We start from the raw sequence: 24,756 nt of genomic DNA on the forward strand, positions 1-24,756 counted from the left end.
TTGAGTCCTCCTCATCATCAATGTGCTTCTCCATATCCTTCCACCCTATGTGCCTCCAATGGGTTAAAGGCAGTAAGATAAATCAGGGGAGGGGGTGATAACTTGCCCAGGAAAGGAAGGATATGATGGCATACTGGATATAAGAAAATCGCAAAAGATTGTCAGGCTATTTTTCTAACTGAGGAAAAGGCACAACTAAGGTCCACCTTATTTTGGTCAATAAAATGTTTTTTTCCATTGCACAGCTGCCGTGTTTAATCTTTAAAAGGAAGTAATGTTATGTAAAAATGTCAATCACACTAAGTGGAACATGTCAAACATATACAAGTAGATATTTAAAAAAGCATTGAAATAAACACACTTCATATTTGCAGTACAGAAGAAGCAGGTTGCCAAAGGTTTCTGGTGGGAAGGGGTTCTGCTGAAGTAAGAACTGTAGTTTTTCAAATCCCTCAGTTGGCTTGGAATCCATGTTCATTAGGGCTTGGTTGTGAAGAGTGACTGGGTCAAGTTCCTATAAAGAAAATACAGTAGATTAGTGCAGGCTTAATTATCTTCACTGAAATAAAATGACAAACTGCTAACGAAGCAAGCTTTATTAAAAACTCAAGGTTCTCCCTCAGTTTTAAAATAAGTTAAGATATTTCTAAATATCTAATTTCTCTCCCTCTGCCAGCTACAGAAGCCTCTAGCTCTATTCCCCCTCCTTTCAGGTCCTGCCATGCTTTGATTTCACCTTCATTCCCTCCCATCGCAGTCTTGTTTATGTTTCTGGGCTGCCTTGGGCCTGTTCCCACCACTTTAATATCATGCTCCATCTTCTTCCTTGTTCTCCAGTCCCATTCCTAGTTCTTCCACGTGTCACATCAATTCTGTCCTGCCATTTCTGATTCCCAGACATTTATGCTTTCTGGTGGTCTTCTGATCTGCCTTTTCTTCAGCATGCATTCCATATCAACGCCAGCTGTACTCCTAGTGGTTTCTGTTGTCTCTGTCAAGGAGCTCCACAAGGCTTCAATGCAGAGTTTGGAAGTGGTGGGAAACTCCATGATAGCACTTGTAGCTCCACCTGTGATGCAGCATCAGTAGTCAATGTTTCAGCTTCCATTGCAGCACAAGCAGAAGCCACCCAACATCTCAGTGCTGCAGTGAAAGCTCAGATGGAAGACATGAGACCAATGCTTGTTACCATGCAAGCCCAGTCTGATGTCATACAGGGTCAGACTGCTGCCATCATGGATGTGGATACCAGTGCTCAAAGGGACTTGCAGGCTCTCACAGCAGTTAAGCAACCTGTCCTTCAGCAGTTTACTAGGATTGCTGAGGCATTGCCCTGGGGGAGTGACAGTGACTCTGTGGAGTATGAACCTGCTGTCCTCTCTCAGGTTGACAGCATTCGTTCTCCCACCACCACTCCTGCTATTGCCTTTCAGCCAGCCAGCCCAGATTACTGCCACCCATGTTGAGATGGTGTAGTCCAAAGAAGGGCCCAGAAGACCCGTGGCTGCTTTGGGAAGCCCTGCAATGTCATCTGCAGTCTCCCCCACTGAAAGTCAGCAGCCTTCCATCAGCCATGCTGCAGCCACTGGGATAGCACTGCATAGCAGCACTAGGATAGGCATTAAGGAAATGCACAAGGGTGCATAGTTCAGTTTTGTATGAATTATTGAAAGTGTTTTGGGATAAAGATACGGGAATTTTGGCCAAGAGAGCGTCGCAGATAGACAGAAAGGTGGACACTTGTGGAGCAACTGCGATGTGAGGATGGGATCTCAGGGGCACCAAAGTCTGAGTATCCATTCATGGACAGCCCATCCCAAGTGAGGGGTCCCAAATTCCACATCCCTTTCTCCTTCTCTCTCACCTCTTCCTTCTTCTGCGCACAGCTTCCCCTCTCTGCTGCCTGTGCTCCATTTCCAAGTCTTGCAGCAGCCCAAGAGGGAGCCCCCTTTATGGAAGCAAGCTTTCTCCTGAAAGGCCTTCGAACCCCTCCTCATCAAAATCCAGCACCACTCCCTTGTAAATCCAAAAAATTTGCAAAACTTCTCCAACAGCACTCAACACAGGGCTCCCACTAACTCCACACCCCTCGTGCAGCTGAGGGAACTGAGGGCATTATCAAAGACTCATACAGCACAGGAAGCTATTCAGCCCATTGTGCCTGTGTCAGCTATTTGGAAGAGCTTTTCAATTATTCTCATTCACCTACTCTTTTCCCATAGCCCTAAAGTTCCCTTGAATTCCCCTTGGCTGTGCATGGCCTGTTTCTTACACTGCGCGATCCCTTTAAGATTGCCACACATCTTATAGGGAGCACTGCTTGTTTGCCCCGCCATGGCACATTCCTGAATGCCGTGTGGCCACTCATCTACGCAGCTTACAGGGAACGTTGCACAGAGCTACAATCTTTTTCTTTCAATTCCCTTTTGAATGCTACTATTGAATCTGCTTCCAGTACTCTTTCAGACAGTGAAGGTCAGATCATAATAACTCACTGGGTTAAAAAGTTCTCATCTTCTGCTAATCTTAAATCTGTACTCTCCTGCCAATGGAAACAATTTTTCTCCTTATCTACTCTATCAAAACTCATAACTGTGAACACCTCTATTGAATCGCCTCTTAACTTTCTCTATTTTAAGAAGAATCCCAGTTTGCCTAATCTCTCTACATAACTGAAGTCCCTAATCCCTAGTACCATAGTAGTAAATCTCCTCTGCACCTCCCCCAAGCATCTGATATCCTTCCTGAAATGTGGTGTCCCGAGTTGGACACGACTGACACCTAATCAGTGATTTGCAAAGGCTTACCATAACTCACTTGGTTTTGTATTCTATGCTTTTATTTATAAAGCCAGTGATCCCAAATGCTTTAACAGCCTTCTCATCATGTCCTGTCACCTTCAAAGATTTATGAACCCCCAGATCTCTTTGTTAAAATGGTTTAATTCAATACAGTTGGTATTTTTCCTTCCGAAATGTAACACTTCATACTTATTTGCATTAGTTTTCATCTGCCATGTATCTGCCCGTTTCACCAGTCTGTCCTGATGTCTCTACACTGTTTACTACATTTCCAAGTTTTGTGTCATCTGCAAACTTCAAAATTATTTCCCTCTTTACCCAAGTCTCGGTCATTATTATACATAAGAATCATTGGTCCCAATACCAATCCTTGGTGGGACACCTGTATACATCCCTGTGGTCTGAAAAACTCCACCACTCCTCTGCCTCTTAGCTAATGTCGCATCCCACTGCCACTTTCCCTTTAGTCCCATGGGTTTTAATTTTGCTAACAAGTCTATTCTATGACACTTCAAATGTCTTTTGAAAGCCCATATAGATAGATACACACACACACACACATACAATTATCTCGCCTCAACCTCTCTGTAGCCTTTGGCACGGCCAACCATATCACTCTCCTACATTTTCTCCATTATCCACCGGAGTGGGATCGGTCCCCCTTGATACAACGATGAGAAAAAAAAGGTAAGCAGGTCTCTGTAGACTTCAGCCAGCCTCTTGTCCTTCAAGTGTGATAATACCTTGTGGTCTGCCTACAAGTGTTCTCCACCATCTGCCCCCAGTGCTCACTGGCCCAAAGACAAGACCTGAATGCTGCCAAGCATCAGGTCAGGCCCCAACTGCTTTCAAACTAGAACTTGATAATTTTTTTTGTTGTATGTAGAATATAATAATTCCCAGGCTATAAAGTTGATAAATCAATGTTTTACTTTCTTTTTATCATACTCATTTGTCATGAATTATTACCACTAGATTATGGTGAGGTGAGAGTGACTGCCCTTGACATCAAGGCAGCATTTGACCGTGTATGCCATCAAGGAGCCCTAGCAAAGACGGTTGTGGTTGTTGGAGGTCAATCATCTCAGCTCCAGGACATCACTGCAGGAGTTCCTCAGTGTAGTGTCCTAGGCCCAACCAGTTTCAGCTCTTCATCAATGACCTTCCTTCAATCATAAGGTCAGAAGTGGGGATGTTCGCTGATGATTGTACAATGTTCAGCACCATTCTCGACTCCTCAGATACTGAAGAAGTCCGTGTAGAAATGCAACAAGACCTGGACAATATCCATGCTTGGGTGATAAGTGGCAAGTAACATTCGCGCCACACAAGGACTATCTCCAACAAGAGAAAATCTAACCATCTCCCCTTGACATTCAATGGCATGACCATCGCTGAATCCCCCACCTTCCAAGATCCTGGGGGTTACCATTGACCAGAACTGAACTACAGTAGCCTTATAAATACCATGGCGACAAGAGCAGGTCAGAGGCTAGGAATCCTGTGGCAAGTAACTCATCTCCTGACTCTCCAAAGCCTGTCCACCATCAGCAAGGCACAAGTCAGGAGTGTGATGGAATACACTCCACTTACCTGGATGGGTACAGCTCCAACAACACTCAAGAAGCTCGACACCATCCAGGACAAAGCAGCCCGCTCAATTGGCACCCCATCCACAAACATTCACTCCTTCCACCACTGACGCACTGTGGCAGCAGTGTGTACCATCTACAAGATGCACTGCAACAACGCACCAAGGCTCCTTCGACAGAACCTTCCAAACCTGCAACCTCTACCACCTAGAAGGACAAGGGTAGCAGATGCATGGGAAGGCCACCACCTGCAAGTTCCCCTCCAAGTCACACACCATCCTGACTTGGAACTATATCATCGTTCCTTCACTGTCGCTGGGTCAAAATCCTGGAAGTCCCTTCCTAACAGCACTGTGGGCGTACCTACCCCACATGGACTGCAGCAGTTCAAGAAGGCAGCTCACCATCACCTTCTCAAGGGCAATTAGGAATGGGCAATAAATTCTGGCCTAGCCAGCAATGCCTACATCCCATGAACGAATAAAAAAAAATGAAGTAGGGTTGCCATTCCTGGAGGTTTGGTCATGACATTCCAGAAACCTGATATCCAATCACTTGACATCAACAAATGTTACTGCGTTTACCTTATAAAGTTTATGTCCCCTGTGTTTTTGCTTCTGGTTTCACGCCAGCAATTGTTACGTAGTAAATTCCAATAACCAGGAGGCCACTCAAGTGCAGGTGAAGTGGGGAAAGCGAAGGTGGGAGAGTGATTCAGAGGGGAAACCAGAGCCGGAAGCAACTTTGATTCCATCAGTAACCGACAGTAACTCACTGAAATTGCACTGTTACCGCTATTACTGTTGCTATTAGTTAACACTCATAACCAAAAGTAACACAATAACTCACTGATATAGACTAGGTGTAATACCCTGATATCCTACCTGTAACTAGCAATAAACCTATAACCACTGAAAAATACTGTTCTTTTTATCTTGCTCCATTTCAAATATTTATCCCATTTCCTTTCAAATGAAGTTTTAGTCTCTGCCGCAATAGTCACAGGTGGTGAAGTATGGATTTCATTCCCTAGTTCCTCATTCACCCACTAGTGGAAATAACCTTTCATGATTTACCCACAGTAAGGTCCCCAAGGTTACATTTAATCCTTTACTGTCCCCTCCTTTCAGTGATGCTCCCACTCATGGCATTGTCATTCCAATTACTCTCTCTCCCCCCGCTCCCATTCCCCAGTCTCTATCTCTCTCCACCCCTCCCCCTCCCAAGTCCCCATTCCCTTGTCTCCCTTCCCCCTAAGATCCCATTTCCCAGTCTTCTGCTCTTTCTGCTCCACTTTCAAGTCCCCATCAATTTCAGAGCTCTCAACACCCCCACTCCAATTTCTGAGCACTACTGCTCTTCAGCGCCCTCCAGACTGCATGGTCACAGATTTTAGCGCTAGTAATCTAGTGACGACAGCGAGAGCAGGGAGCTGGAGAATGGCGGTGGAGGGTGCGGAGGCAGACTGTGCTGGAAAATTTAAATTGTTGATCTCCTGAGACGCTGGAGGTAGCACTTGGGCGAGGAATCCTCAATTCTAATAAAATCCTGGTCATTCCAGGAGAGTTTGGAACTCTATTATAAAGAGAGATTCAGCTGAATTTATTTCCATTGCAGACAAGAATTAGAGGAAATGGCTTGTAAAATTCCAATGCAGATGTAAACAAACTACCTAGCTTTGACATTGTCACAGAATTAGTCCTTATGAGATATTTACAAGTCTCAAACTAGAGGAATGATCTTCCCAGCAGCCAACTCTCTGCACCTTATAAAGAAAACTTGTGTGATGGAAACTTTAAAATGTCATTCTTCCTCTCCTGAAAGAAAGTTTGCTCAACAGGGTCAGGACCAATATCCTCATTGAGGGTTTTGCTAGTGCTGTTGGGGAGGATTTAAACGAGCTTGGCAGATGGATGGGAACCTAAGAGTAGATTCAGAAGGGAGAGAAGCAAAGTTGGAAATGAAAGGCAGAAAATTAGGAAGGTGTTTGGAAGGCAGAGGAAAGAAAAGCTAGAAAATAGATAACAAGGGAGTTTGGCAGTGTTAAGTAGGATATACTTCAATGCAAGAAGCCTAGGGAATAAGACAGATGAAATAAGAGCACAGATTGACATGTGGGAGTGTGATATTATAGCTATTACTGAGAATGACTGAAAGAAGGGCAGCAATGGCAGCTCAACATTCTTGGTTGCAGGGTTTTCAAACAAGATAGAGAGGGGTATAAAGCGGAGAGGGGGAGGTCACAACATTAATTAAAGAAATAATTATAGCTCTGAAGAGATGATATAGTAGAAGGATCATCAAATGATGCCATATGAGTTGGACTGAAGAAAAAAAGGAGCAATCACACTACTGGAAGTGTACTAAAGACCTTCAAACATAGTCAGAGGAAGAGAGAAGAGCAAATATGTAGGCAAATCTCTGAGAAGTGCAAAAAACAATACGGTAGTAATAGTGGGGTTTTTAAACACCCTAAATATTAACTGAGATAGAATTAGAATGAAAGGCATAGAGGAAGCAGAATTCTTAAAATGCATTCAGAAGAACTTGAGCCAGCACATAGCAAGCCCAACAGGAGAGGGGTGGTTCTGCACTTAGTTTAGGGAATGAATCTGAGCAGGTATGAGGGATGTCAATTGGGGAGCACTTTGGTGGAAGTGATCATAATACAGTCAGATTTAGGGTAATTATGAAAAAGGACAACAATATACCAGGAATCAAAGTTTTCAACTGGGGAAAGCTAATTTTACTAAGTTGAGATGTGATTTAGCTATAGTGGACTGGAAGCAGCTACTTGAAGGTAAATCAATGCCAGATCCATGGGAGGCATTCAAGTTAGAGATAATAATGGTTCAGAGCAAGTATGTTCCCTTAAATAAAAAGGTGGGACGAACAAATCCAGAGCCCCCTGGATGACAAGGGACTTAAAAGAGAGGAGAAAGCAAAAAAGGGAAGCTTATGACAGAGACTGAGTGCTCAATACTGCAGAAAACCTAGAGGAGTATAAAAAGTGCAAGGTGAAATTAAAAACAAAATTAGGAAAGCAAAGAGAGGGCATGAAAAATATTGGCAAGTAAAATCAATGAAAACCCAAAAATTATTTTATAAATACATACTGAATAAGAGATCACTAAATAAAGAGTAGGGCCTATTAGGGACCACACAGGTTACCTATATGTGGATGCAAAGGATGTTGTAATGAATACTTGGTGTCGACTTTCACAAAAGAAAGGGACGTTAAAGACATGGCAAAACAGGGAGGAGGAGTGCGAAATATTAGATGAAATTAACATAGTGAGAGAGGACATATTCAGGGCTTTCAAAATGGATAAATCCCTAGGACAGATGGAATGTATCCTAGGCTGTCAAGGGAAACAAGAGAGGAAATAGCAGAGATTCTAACCATCATTTTCCAATTCTCTCTGCCGACAAGTGTAGTGCCAGAGGACTGGAGGACAGCTCACATTGTACCATTGTTTTAAAGGGAGAAAGGTAATGCATTTGGGCGAGGTTAATAAGGCAAGGCAATACACAATAAATGGTAGGAGACTGAGAGGGATAGAGGAACAGAGGGACCTTAAGAGTGCATGTCACAGATCCTTGAAGATGGCTAGATAAGTCGATAAGGTGGCCAAGAAGGCATAGGGGATACTTGCCTTTATTAGTCGAGGCATAGAATATAAGGACTGGGAGGTTATGCTGGAACTGTACAAAACATTAGTTCGGTCACAGCTGGAGTACTGTATGCAGTTCTGGTCACCACAATACAGGAAAGATGTGATTGCACTACAGAGGGTAGAGAGGAAACTTAAGAGTATGTTGCCTGGCCTGGAGAATTTTAGTTATGAGAAAAGATTGAATAGGCTACGGTTGTAGCCTCTTAGGAACAGAGAAGCCTGATGGGTGAGCTAATTGAAGTGTATAAAATTATGAGAAGTCCAGAGAGAGTGGAGAGGAAGACCTTATTCCCCTTGGTTGAGGGGGCCATAACCAGGGGGTGTTGATTTAGGGTAAGAGGTAGGAGGTTTAGAGGGGATACAAGGGGAAATATTTTTCACCCAGAGGGTGATGGGAATCTGAAACTCGCTGCCTGAAAGGGTGGTAGAGGCAGAAACCCTCATAACATTTAATAAGTACTTGGATATGCATTTGAAGTGCTGTGACCTGCAATGCTACGGACCAAAAGCTGGAAAATGGGATTAGATTGCTTGTTGGCTGGCATGGACATTTTGGGCTGAGTGGCCTCCTTCCATGCTGTAAATATCTATGATTCAAAGGAAGGGATGGTCAATGTTGGAAAATAGAATACTTTTCCACTTTTTATCATAGCATCAGCAAACACTCCCAGACCAAAATACACCTCAGTTCAACTTCAGAAGTAATTTGTCACTTCCACAACAACCAGCATTGCAGCTTCTGATAAGAGGTTTTTAAAAAATTCATTCATGGGATGTGGGCATCGCTGGCTAGGTCAGCATTTATCTAAGGTGCAGAGAGATCAAAGTGTTCTAGTGCATGAGTCACAAACAGTTAGTATACAGTTACAGCAAGTAATAAAGAACGCTAATGGAATGCTATCCTTTATTACGAGAGGAATTGAAAATAAAAATAAGGATGTTATGCTTCATTTATGCTTCATGAGACTACATCTCGAATATTGTGTGCAGTTTTGGTCTCCTTATTTAAGGAAGGATGTGAATTTGGAGGCGGTTCAGAGGAGGTTTACTAGATTGGCACCTCAGTTGAGCGGGTTGTCTTATGAGGAACGTTGGGCTTGTTTTCACTCGAATTTAAAAGAGTGAGGGGAGACTTGATTGGAGCATATAAGATCCTGAACAGTCTTGACAAGGTGGATGTTGAAAGGATGTTTCCTCTTGTGAGGGAGTCGAGAACTAATGGATACTGTTTTAAAATTAGGGGTTGCCCTTTTAGGACAGAGATGGGGAGAAATATTTTCTCTCAGAGGGTTGTGCGACTTTGGAACTCTGCTTCAGAAGGTGGTGGAGGCAGGGGTAGATAGATTCTTGTTAGGCAAGGGACTCAAAAGTTATCAGGGGTATATGCAGTGTGGAATTTGAGACACAAACAGATCAGCCATGATCTTAATGAGTGGCAGAGCAGACTGGAGGGGCTGAATGGCCTACTTCTGCTCTTAATTTGTATGTTTATTGCCCATCCCTAATTGCCACTTGCTAGGCCATTGCAGAGGTCAACCACATTGCTGTGGATCTGGAGTCACATGTAGGCCCTAAAGGACATTAGTGAACCAGATGGATTTTTACAAGAATGGTTTCATGGTCACAATTGGACTAGATTTTTTATTAATTGAACTCAAATTTCACCATCTGCTGTGTTGGGATTTGAACCCATGTCCCCAGAGCACTAGCTTGGGCCTCTGCATTGCTAGTCCAGTGACATTACCACTACTCCACCAACTTCCCACTCAAACAATAGACATTCTTTTAGTGTGAACCCATGTCTTCTAGGATCTTCAACTGAGAAAACTTTCATCCCTTTGATATGGGCTGCCGTTGAAACCAAGATCAAAGGTGAATGAATGTTCTATATTCTTATGCTACTCAAACTAACCCCTCCCAACTTTGAAATTCTGCTGAAGGGTTTTATTTCAGTAAACATCTTCAAATCACTTGTACCTGCTACTTTATTAGTAATTGTTGCTTTAAATGCAGGAATTCATATCTACTGAAATACTGTCTATTGCTGAGAGTGTACAGTATCACAAAGGTTACAAATAAGCGAGAAATTACCTTCCAGTGTAGTACAGCAATGATTCAGGTCAGAAGCTACTCAGTAATCTAATCTAATGCCAAAATTAACTCAACTATCAAAAGTTAAAAGAGTGCAACTGGAGAACAGTAATATTCTAAACAAACAACCTGTATTTATATAGTGCATTTAACACAATAAAACATGCCAAGACACTTTACAGGAGCACTATAAAGCAAAATATGCCATCAAGCCACAAAAGGAGGTATTAGGGCAGATGATCAAAAGCTTGATCTAAGAGGTAAGTTTTAAGGATTGTCTTAAAAGGAAAGAGAGGTAGAGAGGGAATTCCAGAGCTTAGCACCTTGGTACAGCCACCAAAGGTAGGAAGAAAGGAACAGGGGCAAGCCATTTAGCCCCTCGAGCCTGTTCAGCCATTCGGTGAGATCATGGTTGATCTGCGACCTAACTCCATATGGGGTCTTTGTCCCATATCGCTTATTACCTTTAGATAACAAAATAATCTCAGATTTAAAATTTCCAATTGCTCTAGCATTCATTGTTATTTGCGGAAGAGAGATCAAAGCTTCTACCACCCTTTGTGTGCAGAAGTGTTTCTTAATTTCACTCCTGAAAGGTCTGGCTCTAATTTTTAGACTATGCCCCCACTCAGACTCCCCTACCAGCAGAAACAATTTCTTTCTATCTACCCTCTCGGTTCCCCTTAATGTCCTGAAACCTTCAATTTTATAGGAAGAGAGAGAGATAGAAAGGCAGAGAGGTTTAGGGACGGAATTCCATATCTTGAGGCTGTGGCAGTTGGCAGCTCAGGATGAAAATTGCTTAACCAGGAACCAAAGTAGACCTTATCGAAAAGCTATTAGATTACAAATGTATAATTGAATCTTTTAGAAAAGCATATGAAATGTATATAGTCTCAAAATTCTAATTTCTAATTAACTAAATGCAAGGGCATTTCCAGTAGAGTAAAAACCTATAAGAAAGTGATTTAAATTAAGTTTCAAATTAGGGTCTTTTCTCCAAACAAAACAAATTATGTAGGCATGAGGGACTAACATTTCAAGAATACATAGTTTGCAACAAATATACATTCCTTTAAGGCACAAAACCCCCACTGAAAAAGTGCTCCAACCGTAGCTAACAAGAGTTAAAGGTAGGATCAGATCAAAGGAAGAGGCTCATGATGCCAAAAAGAGCGGTAAGCCTGAGGATCGGGAGGATTTTAGACTTCAACAAAATTGCACCATAAAATTGGTAAGGAGAGAGAAAAAAAAATATGATAGGAAGAGATATAAAAGCGTTTTTATAGGTATGTAAACAGGAAGAGATTAGTGAAAGTAAATGTGGGCCCATTAGCAGAGACAAGTGAAATCATAATGGGGAATAAGGAAATGGCAGAGATATTAAACAAATACTTTGTATCTGTCTACACGGTAGAAAGCGCAAGAAATATTCCAGAAATAAATGGGAACCAAGGTCTAATGAGAATGAGGAACTTGAAAAAAAAATCAGTACAAGAAATAGTACTGGAGAAATTAATGGGACTAAGTGTTAACAAATCCCTGGGCCTGATGACCTGCATCCTAGGGATTTAAAAGGAATAGCTGCAGAGATAGAGGATACATTGGTTTTGATCCTCCAGAATTCCATAGATTCTCGAACAGTTCCCAAGGATTAGAAGGTAACAAACACGACCCTGCTATTTAAGAAAGGAGGAAGAGAGAAAACAGAAACTATAGGCCAATTAGTCTGACATCAGTAGTAGGCAAAATGCGAGAATACATTATTAATGAGGTGGTATCTGGTTGGCATCATTCCATCTACGAAAGATGATGGACACGCAGCAAACAATCCATTTAGGTGGGGTGACTTCTCTTGGTGCACATTTGTTGATGGCTGCCAAGGCCAATCCTTGAGAGGCAGGTTCTGCCACAAGTGCTGCATGTGAAGCTGCCGAGTGATGCTGTGAGTTGTTGTTTTTGACCTTGGTCCCTTTTGCCAAGCTGCTGCAGCAATTGATCATCGTGGTAATGCACACCAGTCCAAAAGATGTGTCGTCATTTCCCTTTTTCGTCAGCTGGTGACTCCCAGGTACAACAACTGACATTTAAGGCCTTCATGTTATGCTTGCAAGCATCCTTAAAGCGGAGCTTTGGGCAGCCCACTGATCATTTTGCCCTAACTATCACCATACTTCCATCCTGCGGCTGTGTCTGATCACTGAAGGAAGTGGTATTAGGGCATTTAGAAAATCATTATATGATTAAGCAGAGCCAACACAAATTTATGAAAGGGAAATAGTGTTTGACAAATCTGTTGGGAGTTTTTTTTATGGAATATAATGTGGCAAAGTGTGAAGTTATTCACTGATAGGAAAAATAAAACAAAAGCAGAATATTTTCTGAATAGTGAGAGGCTGAGAAATGTTTGCATTCAGAGTGACCTGGGTGTCTTTGTACACAAATCACAGAAAGTTAACATGCAGGTGCAACAAGCAATTAGGAAGGCAAACGATATGTTAGCTTTAGTTGCAAAGGGATTGGAGTATAAGAGTAAAGAAGTTTGATTACAATTCTACAGGGCATTGGTGAGACCACATCTGGAATGCTGTGTGCAGTTTTGGTCCCCTTACATACTTGCCCTAGAGGGATTGCAATAAAGGTTCTTAAGATTGGTTCTTTGCATGAGGGGATTGTTTTATGAGAAGAGATTGAGTAGACGAAGCCTATATTCCCTGGAGTTTAGAAGAATGAGAGGTGATCTAATTGAAACATAGAAATCTTTTTAAGCAGCGTGACAAGGTAGATGCTGAAGAAATGATTCCCGTAGCTAGGGAATGTAGAACACAGGGTCACAGTCTCAGAATAAGGGGCCGGTCATTTAGGGCTGAAATGAGGAGAAAATTCTTCACTCAAAGGATTGTGAATCTTTGGAATTCTTTACCTCAGAGAACTTTGAATGTTCAGTCACTGAGTATATTCAAGATACTAAGGGAATTAAGGGATATGGGGAATATGTGGGAAGGTGGAGTTAAGGTAGACCAGCCATGATCTTGTTGAATGGTGGAGCAGGCTCGAAGGGTCAAATGGCCTTTTCCCACTCCTATTTCTTATGTTCTTATGAAAAAAGGACTGACAGTTTGTGAAGTATATACTTGTAATTGTATGTAAATTGATAAAATTAGGAGAATAAGTACATCCTTTGGATTAGAGTGTAAAGATCATTTATAAAACACAGCCATTTTAAGTTGACCTGTCATACAGTAATCATGAATTTAAGGCATTTGTACACTTCACATCTTGCCTTATTCCATCCCCTCATCTCATTCAAAATAATTATTTTCCACTGCCTTCCCAAGTCTGATAAAAGTTTTCTCAAAAAGATATCCTCACTGCTTTCCTCCTTCAGCCTCTGCAGCGAGTGACTTCTCATCCTTGGTTATTTCATCCTCCATCTCAATTCATCATGTCCCCTCTCCTCTGAGTTCACTCCCCTCTTAAATCTGTCCCTGCATGTAAAATCCCCAACTCATATTCACAGTACTCCCTTGACCTTGCCATCTCACGTGGTCATGTTAATCCCATATTATTTCTGATCACTTCATTTGATCACATTCGACCCACATCCCAGTTACATGCCCCAACCCTACCTCCTTCTGTACCTGCCCCCGGAAAAAAAACCTATTCCCCTATTCACTTACAACTGCACTTCCAAAATCAGAGATGTCCAGCTTTTGGTGCTCCATTCGCCCAACATTTCTGCAGCTACTGATTTTCTCAACTGCGTGCTCACCTCCACCTTTGATGCCCCAATCCTCAGTAAAACCATTACACTCACTCAACCTGACTGTTGCCTCAGTGCAGCCCTCATCTCCGCTCCCTTGAGTCCAAGGGACATAGACTTGAAAGAGTAAGGCGAACAACTGGTTTTGCATTCTCTGCCAGATCTGACTGGACCACATAAAGCACAATCGAGTCCAGTTCTCATCTGCTAAAACTGCTCACTATTCCAGGATCACCCTGAAATGTGAAGATAATCGCTGGCTTCTTTTCTCTACTGCAAACCATCTTCCTAAACCACTCTGCCTTGTCTCCTCCATCATCACCTCCAACAGTAAGTGTAAGCAGCTCATGGACTTCTTTGCCACTAAGATCAAGACTAGCCGATCAGCTGCGTCTCACCCTTCCACAGGCCCACTGCGCCAAACTTCCCCTCTCCCTAGCCCTGAACTCGCATTTTTCTCTATCTCTCCCTTCTTCCATCATACCCTCTCTGAGCTCATCTGGCTCATGAAACCCACCTTCTGCTCCCTCGACAATATTCCCACTAAACTACTAACCACCCATCTCTCCCTCCTGGTACTCTCCGATTTTATTAATGGTTCTCTCTCTTCAGGTGTTGCCTCTCTCTCTATTTAAATTTGCCATCATCACACCTCTCAAAAAAAAACACTGCCCCCCCCCCCAATCCTTACAAACTACTGCCACATCTTGAATCTAACTTTTCTCTCCGAAGTCTTTGAACATGTTGTTGCCTCCCAAATCTGTGTCCATTTTCCCCCAGAACACCATATTTGAATTCCTTCAATCAGTTTTCCATTCTTGCCACCATACTGAAATGGCTCTTAAATTCACAAATGACAGAGTCATACAACAGTTCTGCACAGAAGGAGGCCATTCGGTCCATCGAGTCTGTGCCAGCTCTTTCAAAGAGCAATCCACTTAGTCGCACTACTGCCACTTCGTCATATCCCTCCAATTTATTTCTCCTTCAAGTATTTATCCAATTCTCTTTTGAGGGTTACTATTGAATTTGTATCCACTGCCCTATCAGGCAGTGCATTCCAAATCCCGAATCTGAAGTGACTGTGACAAAGGTAAACTTTCCCTCCTCGCCCTGTCTGCCCCCTACCCATTTCCCTTGTTCACTAACTTGGCATGTCTGCAGGGTGATCACTTTCTGGGCTAAGCATGCCGAAGAACATGCAACCTCCACAGTGTGACAGTCTCACCAACTGGTCCTCAAACTAAATAAAAGAAATTCAGTTTTGATGGACTTGAGTTTTATAGAGAATAAAAAATAATTTCAAAACAATTTGAAAGAGGAAAGAAGTATCTTGTAGTTACTGCAGCAGTGGAGATGTGAAAATTTCCATTTGATGCCAGAAGAGATAGTGAGGCCAAGAATGCAAGTAGATGATGAAATACTAACAGTGGAGCCATCAAAATAGGAACTGATAGTTGTTAGCTCTACTTCACAGACATAATGGATTTGTAGGACCTTCTCTGCACCTTGGACCCTGTAGTACAATCCTCCTGAGAATGCACAAGTCACATACTCCATCCCTCCCAAGCACTAGTCCAGATACTGGCACCCTGTGTGACTTAAATAGAGGTCGGCACATAGTGAGGCACCCAGCGCAACAGGTGCAGGGACAACCCAGCGAGAGCTTGACAGAGGGCAAGGTTCTCTCCCAGCTCTGCTGAGCTGGACAGAGATGAAGACGTAAGGGACCCTATATTGTAAAAACTGTTTGCCTCTTACAAGCAGTCATACCAGCTATTGGATAATCTGCTAAGGTGCTTCAGTACTATGGCTAAAATTAAGAACTTAAGAAATAGAAGCAGTAGACCATATGGTTGTTCAAGCCTGCTTAGCCATTCAATACATCATGGCTGATCTTCTGCCCAACTCCACTTCCTTGCCTGCTCCCCATATTCCTTGATTCACTGAGTGACAAAATATCTGTCTATCTTAACCTTAAATATATTCAACGATAGGGCATCCACAACCCTCTGGGACAGATAATTTCAAAGATTCACAAAACTTTGAGTGCAGAAATTTCTCCTCATCTCAGAATACTGCTATCATGGCTCTCGATTAGTGTACAAAAGGCCTTGTAGGGTCTCAGAGCAGTCCAACAATCTGTCCTCCAACAGAGTACTAAGACTGCTGAGGAGTCACCCCAGCCATGGCTCCATGGAGCATGAACATGTTCTCTTTCAGGAAGACAGCATTTATTCTCTCACCCCTGCCACTCTGCCAGTGCCCTTGCTGTTGCCTGTCAGCTATTCAGCCTAGTCTGCTGCCACCCATGCCAAGATGGTGCAGTGCACAGCTGGGCCTCTAGACCCAGAGCTGCCCATGGTCATTCTCCAAGGCCATCTGCAGGGATTTGAAGAAAGGCAACCACCAACTAAACCACAGCATCATGAAGAAAATGGTTGCCAAAGTGGAAGGTTGTAAGGTGCAAAAATATAGTCATGAAGAATTCCATAATCAAGGGAACAAATAGGCACTTCTGTGATCATAAAATGAGAATCTTAAATGGTACATTGGCTATAAAATGCAGGGGTAGTGACTGAGATGGGCCGCTATGAAATTTGAGAGCATAGACCATAAAACAGGTGAAAATTGGCTGAGAAGCAGTTATAAAGCATGGAAGGAGCAGCTATAAAATTCGAGAACAGCAGCAGAGAACAGAGGCCATAAAAAGGGGAGAGGTGTGTGCAAAGCGTGGGAAGAGGGATTATGACTCAATGTCTCTGTGATGCAGGGAAAACTCTGAAGCAATGTCTGAGGAGCAGTGGAACCCGAGGAAAATGCAGCTGGGTTTAAATATATTATAAAATTAAATCAAGTATTTAATGTACTGTATAACCAAGTCTAGTGTTAGGGCCACGTGGTGCAATGTGGATGGCTCCCATTGTTCAACTCCGCACCTGACTGTGGCAAATGGGTTTTGTTATTAGGGTTAACCCCTTAGTGTTTTATTTTTGAAATAAAAAACAGGACAGGTCTTCTTGTAGGTTTAAAAACAAAAGATCAATTGCTTATTGATCAATACAAAATTGTCTCAACCGCATCCACTCACGCATTTGCTCGCACGCACACCCACAAGAGACAGAGGGGGAAAAAAGGGAAAGTGATCTTTATTGGGCGGGGGTGGGGGTGGGGGAAGAGGTCATGATAATCCTGTTGAATTCTCTCGGAAATGGAATTCTTGTTGGGTGCAGGCCTGAGATGATTGTAGATTTCACTCGATTAAAAGTTCAGTTTGTTATGAAAACATGCTATGCTGAAGGATGATTTTTTTTTTCATTGGTTGGAAATCTACATTAAACTTTTAAAAAGACAACAGGTAAGATGGGCACTACAATTTTCATTGAAATATCTTATCGAGGTGGAGATGCATGTCTAAACAAGCCCTCATCCAGAACAATAGCTTGAGCAGCTGAATGAATTATCTGGTATCACCCTTGTTTCAAGGCATTTAAAGTCATCTTGGAAGATTAACCTTAGTGGATATGAACCTCCAGGGGTAAGCAGTGAAACAATAAGAGCTGAGAGAGATTGAAATTCTTAGATAAAAGCAAAATACTGCAGATGCTGTAAATCGGAAACAAAAACAAAAAGTGCTGGAAATACTCAGCAGGTCTGCCAGCAACTGTGGAGAGAGAAGCCAAGTTAACGTTTCAGGCCTGTGACCTTTCATCAGAACATTGAAATTCTTAGACTTTGTCTCAGTGTGTTCTCTTTTTCACTTTGAGATCCATCATGTGACAGTCTGTCCATCTGTGAAACCTTGGAGTTTCTTTTGGACATGAGAGACCAGCTTTGAGTGCTAATCAGTACAAGACCCCAGTGGGGGGTGGTCTCTCTCCATCTACAGGCAATACTGTAAGTTTCGAACCAGGTCTGCGGACAGCAAAACATCCAAGTCTATCATTGCTGCAGACAGAGACTCCAGGGAGTAAACCATCTACATCACTGTCTCCATGAAAACCCTGAACCAGGTAGCCACCTCTACCAACCAGAAACTTCAGGACCACGAATTCAGCCGGAAGACAACTGAAGTACCAGACTCCACGGACTGTATATTATTTTATTTGTTCTGGACTCTAATCCAACCAAACTATTCTTCTTCACTCTGTAACTTATTTGTGTCTGCATGGTTCTTGCTTGAGAAAGTTGGAGTGCAGCTTATTATTTTTACTTAGATTGGGTTTTGATTAAGTACAATAAATGAACCTCTTCCTTGTTTAAATTCAAGAAAATCTGTCCGATTGGTTCTTTTATGATCATAGCACATAAAAGGGTTAAACACTCAATGAATTGGTAAGAATATCCACTGTTTAAAAGAAATAAACCCCATTGCAGTCAAACAAGGAGAGGGACAAGAGTGGAGCCTTTCAACCCCTCCTCACCTGATCGTAACAGAAATTTGGGGATCATCCAGGATCAAAAGACAAATGAGAAATTGGAAGTGGGATACCAAATTGATCCCTAGTAAGTTGTCACAGTTGTAATGCGGGAAATGTGGTAGCCAGTATGAGTACAGCAAACTCCCACAAACAGCAATGTGATAATGACCAGATGATCTGTTTTTGTGACATTGGTTGTGGGATAAATATTGGCCGGGAATCAGGGATAACTCCCCTGCTCTTCAAAATAGTGCCATGGGATCTTTTACATCCACTCCATCTGAAAGTTGGCACCTCAGACAATGCAGCACTACCACAGTACTGCACTGGAGTGTCACCCTTGATTTTTGTGCTCAAGCCTTGAAGTGGGACTTCAACCCAGAATCTTCTGACTCAGAGGCAGAGTGCTACCAACTGAGCCACAACTGACACAATATAGATCCCTCTGTCTACCTTGGTATTCATTTTTCAAGAATTTCCATTGCAGCAATCTTTTTGTGCAGCTTCCATTTAAGAGGCAGCTTGTTGTTACGACAGGCGAGAGAAGTGTCTCGGGGTCTGTTACTGGTCTTATTGTAACAGGGCTTTATTTTTAAACACTTTGTTTTGAACTCCCCTTTTTGTGAATCCTTGTTCACAGCTTTCCAATTATAAGACAAAGAAACTAATTCACACAGGCTTTCTGAGGTTTAAAGAAGAAAGATGAAATTTTATTAAAACTTAAACTCTAATACGATTCACGCCTACGGCTATACGAGGTGCCCAAGCTAGCATGCACAAGCAATATACACATGCAGATAGGGGCAGAAAAGAGAAGAAAAGATAAAGTGTAACAGTTTGAGGCAATATCTTGTTACTGTGCTTCGCTCACAGTATAGTCCTTTTGTAGGCAATTCTTGCATTTCGTTGGGGCCTAGTATTCTGCTTAAACCCTGTTCACGTAGGAAACTTTTCTCTCTTTGAGGTTCACGTGTCTTCACAAGATTCAGTTCCCTGAGAGATGAGCAGGCAGACAGGAGAGGACGTAATTCTTGCTTCAGTTCCAGGAGCACACGGTATTCTGAGTTCAAATTCTGTTTTTTCCAGTTTAACGCTCCCCTAGTTGGCCAGCAGGTGGTCACGTGACTGACTGGTTTGACTGGGGCAGGGGCTGGTTCCTTTGTTTCAACACTGTCCAGTATTATGCAAATGTCCTTCCAGCCAGGGACTTGCAATTTTAAGTTTTAATGTTCATGTGGTGAAATCATGCGTGTCCCAGTCTTGCCAGGTGGGGTGTTTGCCTGACATTGCCTTTAAGAGATGTCTACATCACATGATCAGCAGACCACATGACCAGGGCATCCTACAGTGTGTGCAGCAACATTATGCAGCAGAGAGCAGCACTGGAAGTGCACCAGCTAGCATCATAATCATTCAGATGAGGTTGGTACACTTTTTTTTTGTATGTTGCTCACCTATATCTAAACAGGCATGGTCATGTTGTGAATTGTACCTACCATGCCTGAAAATCAGGCAAACAAATTTCTAGTGTTACAACTGAGGCAGGAGTAGTGCGCTGTTAATTCAGCCCCACTTCTCCACAGATCACAACATATTTTCCCACTTACCAAAACAGCCAATTAGCTACTCTATTTGTTCCCAGAATAAAGCACACCCAGGTTTCTTTATTAAACAACAAAATTATCCCTTTATTATAAACCAAGTCTTAACCGACAATGAAGTACATATAGATTCTCAAGTTTTAACAAAAAAATGGAAATTCTGTAACACCTCTGCCTTTGGCGAAAGGGAACACCATATTTGAATGCGCTTCATTACAATGGAATAAAAACAGAAGTTGAAAACATTTTAAAACACATTTCCACATTCATGCCCCCCATTCACTCTATACTCGTAGTTAATACAATTTTGCTTTGTACCATCATATAACTCAAACAAAGTTAGATTCGCGACAAAGCATCTACAATAGCATTACTTTTTCCTGAAATGTGGACAATCTTTAAATGATAGGGCTGCAACAGTAAACTCCATCGGAATATTCTGGCATTCTGGGTTTTAAATTTTTCCACAAAGATTAGTAGGTTATGATCAGTGCATATCGGAGTTTCTCGTGGCGGACATAGATTTAAAAATGTTTAAGAGCCAATAATAGACCTAACATTTCTTTTTCCAGGGTGGAATATCTTTTTTGGAGGCATGTATCCCACTGGTCTATCTATGCCCAATTTATCATCTTGTAACAGGACTGCACCAACCCTCAGGTCACTAGCATCAATAGCTACCTTGAAGGGCTTTGTGAAATTTGGAGCAGCCAACACTGATTCATTAATCAAAATGGCCTTCAGCTTTTCAAAAGATGCTTTGCACTCTCCTGACACACTACCTTGGTTTTCTTTTTCTGTAGCAAATCCGTCAGTGGAGCAGGTACAGTGCTGAAATTTGGTTCAAACTTCCCGTAGAAACCACACATCTCCAAAAACCTCATGATTTCTCGCTTAGTCTTAGGGGTAAGGACCTCCACCAATGCTTGTACTTGAGACATTCTTGGCAACACTTATCCTTGCCCTACTATATGCCTGAGGTAGGTCACTCTCACTTTTGCGAATTTGTTTTTGACTAGTTTTGCCATTAAATCAGCTGCTTGTAATTTTTTAAAAAAGAGTTTCTAGCTGTTTGAAGTGTTCCTTTCAAGTGTTACTGTATACCAGCAGTTAACCCCAGTTAAGAACATTGGCTACCATTTGACTCATTAATTTCTGAAAGGTTGCGAGGGCATCTTTTAGCCCGAATGGCATCACTTATCACTGGTAAAGACTGTCCCGTGTGACAAAAGCTGATATTTCTTGATCTCAGGGTGTTAAAAGGAACTTGCCAATATCCCTTTGACATACCCACTCTGTCAATACAGTCTTCCGAACAAGGGGTTGGGTAGGAGTCTGCCTTTGTTATTGCATTATCTTTTCTGTAAAGTCTGGTTGACCCATCAGGTTTAGGGACTAATACTACTGGTGAGCTCCAGCTGCTTTGACTGGGTTCAATTAAGTTGTTTTCCAGCATGTATTGGATTTCTGCATTTATTAGGGCCTGTTTGTCTGGACTTAAGTAATAAGGATGCTGTTTTATAGGAACAGATTCTCCTACATCCACATCATGTGTGGCTAAGGTTGTACTTCCTGGCTTATCCCTACAGACTCTTAAATGTTGTGAGTAGCCTTGTAAGGTCTTCTCATTGTTCTGTATCTAAATACGAAAGCATGGTGTCCAATCTTCCTAGCAATTCAGTATTAGCGAACCAGATAGTAGGAGGTTCAATTTGAGAATTGTCTAGGCCTCCTTCTGCCTCATTCTCACTCTCCCTTTGATTCTTCATGGACCCTACTACCCGACATACCTGTGCTTGCTTATCCTGCTCCCCGGTGATAATATTGTTTTAACATATTGACATGACACATGCAACTCCTTTTTTGGCGATCTGGGGTGTCAAATAATTTACCTTTCCGATTCTTTTGACGACTTAATACAGACTACTGAACCATGCTTTTAATGGTTCACCCTGCAAAGGTAATAGTACTAACACTTCATCTCCTGGTTGAAATGTTCAGGTCTTAGCATACTTGTCTGCCCATTTTTTCATAGTGGTTTGGAATGCTTTAAGGTGTTCCTGCATTGCAAGCTCATGAGTCGTTTCTGGAACATGGATACATAGTCCAGTACAGAAGATTCATCCCTCTGTTCTAAAAACCTTCCTTTAATTAGTTTTAGAGGACCTCTGTTCTCATGTCCGTAAACTAATTGAAAAGGACTAAAATCTGTAGACTCATTCGGTGAATCTCTAGTGGCAAATAAAAAAGTCTAGCTCTTTACCCCCTTTATCATGGGGATATTCATGACAGCATGCCCGAATCATTATTTTGAGAGTCTGATGGTACCTTTCTAAAGCTCCCAGTGTCTGTGGGTGGTATCCTGAAGACTTTAACTGTGTTATACCCAAATTACCCATAACTTCTTGAAACATTTTAGACATAAAATTGGAACCTTCATTCGACTGAACTTCAATTGGTAATCCATATCAAGTAATTGCCCTTAAGAAAATGGCCTCTGGGAATCAAGTAGTCATATCCATGATAGTGAGTATATATTGGTGTCCCACCTTTGTGTTTGGCAAGGTTCCTACACAGTTTACTAATACGCTACTAAATGGTTCCCCAATAACTGGTATGGGAATCAGAAGTGCTGGTTTTATGGCAGGTTGCGTTTTTCCTACAGTCTGGCACGCATGGCATGTTTTACAAAACTGCACCACGTCCTTTGAAAGCCCTGGCCAGTAATAATATTGACTTATACGTGATTTGGTCTTCCGAATCCCCATATGTCCTGCTATACGAATTTCATGCGCTAACCTTAATTCCTGGCCATACCTATAGATAGATTTAGAACAGATCTAGCAATGCAAAACTGGGCATCCATGAGGCCCCGTGGGCCGTCAGCAGCAGCAGAATTCTCAACCACAATCTGTGACCTCATGGCCCAGCATATCCCCCACTCTAACATTACCATCAAGCCGGGGGATCAACCCTAGTTCAATGAAGAGTGCAGGAAGGCATGCCAGGAGCAGCATCAGGCATACCTCAAAATGAGGGGTCAGCCTGGTGAACCTACAGCAGAACCAGCATGCAATAGAGCTAAGCGATTCCATAACCAACGGATTGAATCTTAGCTCTGCAGTCCTGCCACATCCAGTCGTGAATGGTGTTGGACAATGAAACAACTAACCGGAGGAGGTGGCTCCACAAATATCCCCATCATCAATGATGGGGGAGCCCAGCACATCACTGCAAAAGATAGGTGGCACAGTGGCGCAGTGGTTAGGGCGGCACAGTGGCGCAGTGGTTAGCACCGCAGCCTCACAGCTCCAGGGACCCGGGTTCGATTCCGGGTACTGCCTGTGTGGAGTTTGCAAGTTCTCCCTGTGTCTGCGTGGGTTTTCTCCGGGTGCTCCGGTTTCCTCCCACAAGCCAAAAGACTTGCAGGTTGATAGGTAAATTGGCCATTATAAATTGTCACTAGTATAGGTAGGTGGTAGGGAAATATAGAGACAGGTGGGGATGTTTGGTAGGAATATGGGATTAGTGTAGGATTAGTATAAATGGGTGGTTGATGTTCGGCACAGACTCGGTGGGCCGAAGGGCCTGTTTCAGTGCTGTATCTCTAATCTAATCTAATAAGGCTGAAGCATTTGCAACAATCTTCAGCCAGAAGTGCTGAGTAGATGATCCATCTTGGCCTCCTCCTGAAGTCCCCAATATCACAGATGCCAGTCTTCAGCCAATTCGATTCACTCCGCGTGATATCAAGAAACGACTAAAGGCACTGGATACTGCAAAGGTGTAGGATGGAAATCCCCTCCAACTTGGAAATTTATGGAATATAAAAACCCTGGCCCACGGACATGTTTTGACCTAATGTTTTGAACTATAAAATACAAAAGCCAAGATGCAGCCAACAGCAAAGGGGTGGGCAGCAAGGGGTTAATTTGGATATTTAGTAAAAGACAGTGGCTCATTAACAAGATTTGGACATTGTCCCATGAAAGCAATCAGTCAATGGTACCAGGGAAAAGCCATTACCTGCCACCGGCGAATGCAATCAAGAGACTGATTACCCTACACAATGGTACAAGAAACATGCCATCAATATGATAATAAGGGCAGCATCATAAACAATGGTACTGGAATCTGGCCATTGTAACTATGATTGGTTCCTCTCGAGGAGAGAAATGCAATTCACACTTTCATCAACCTCGGAGCCAGGTGCTTTTACTGTATTGCCTCAAAACAGCAGGAGGATTGTTTAAACAATGCAAGAGCTGATCATATTCATCTGGTCTATTTTTCTTCCATGGTATGACTGTATTGTTTCAACCAATATGAGCTAATCATATTCGTCTGGAGTATGCGTGAAATAAACTAAGGTGTTAACTACCAGACATTTTGAACAGCACGAACAACAGGAAATATGTTTGATGTGTCTTGAGTTGAATGATTATAAAAAGAGGGAGTATTGGAACGACTATGCTGCAGTCAGGTGAAGAAGGATGGGGACCAGTCATCTCCAGATCCAGGTCTACAATCAACATTGGTAACGACCAGCCGTGTGGGTGATTGTAAGTTTTCAGTCAAATCTTGAACAGGTTTGTACTGTGGGGCTGCAGTCGAAAGAAGGGTCAGGATCAGTTCCGATGAAGGGTCACTGACCCGAAACGTTAACTCTGCTTCTCTTTCCACAGATGCTGCCAGACCTGCTGAGTGGTTCCAGCATTTCTTGTTTTTATTTCAGGATCAGTCATCTTGACTCAGGACCTACAATCAACACCAGACGGACCAGCTGTGTTGGGGTTGTAAGGGTTTTCAG

The 24,756-nt window shown here is 42.5% G+C and overlaps 1 protein-coding gene across 3 annotated transcripts in view; it reads right to left on the reverse strand.

The window, feature by feature from the left end:
• The window catches only part of ift70 (intraflagellar transport 70), a 250,943-nt gene that overhangs the window by 113,616 nt on the left and 112,571 nt on the right, over nucleotides 1–24,756 (reverse strand). For all 3 annotated transcript variants that reach the window (XM_068055663.1, XM_068055662.1, XM_068055664.1), the window contains exon 9: nucleotides 362–514. In XM_068055663.1, coding sequence (XP_067911764.1) covers nucleotides 362–514 — 153 coding nt within the window. The remainder of the gene's footprint in view (nucleotides 1–361; nucleotides 515–24,756) is intronic.

This window comes from Heterodontus francisci, chromosome 24, assembly GCF_036365525.1.
Source record: "Heterodontus francisci isolate sHetFra1 chromosome 24, sHetFra1.hap1, whole genome shotgun sequence".
NCBI lineage: Eukaryota > Metazoa > Chordata > Chondrichthyes > Heterodontiformes > Heterodontidae > Heterodontus > Heterodontus francisci.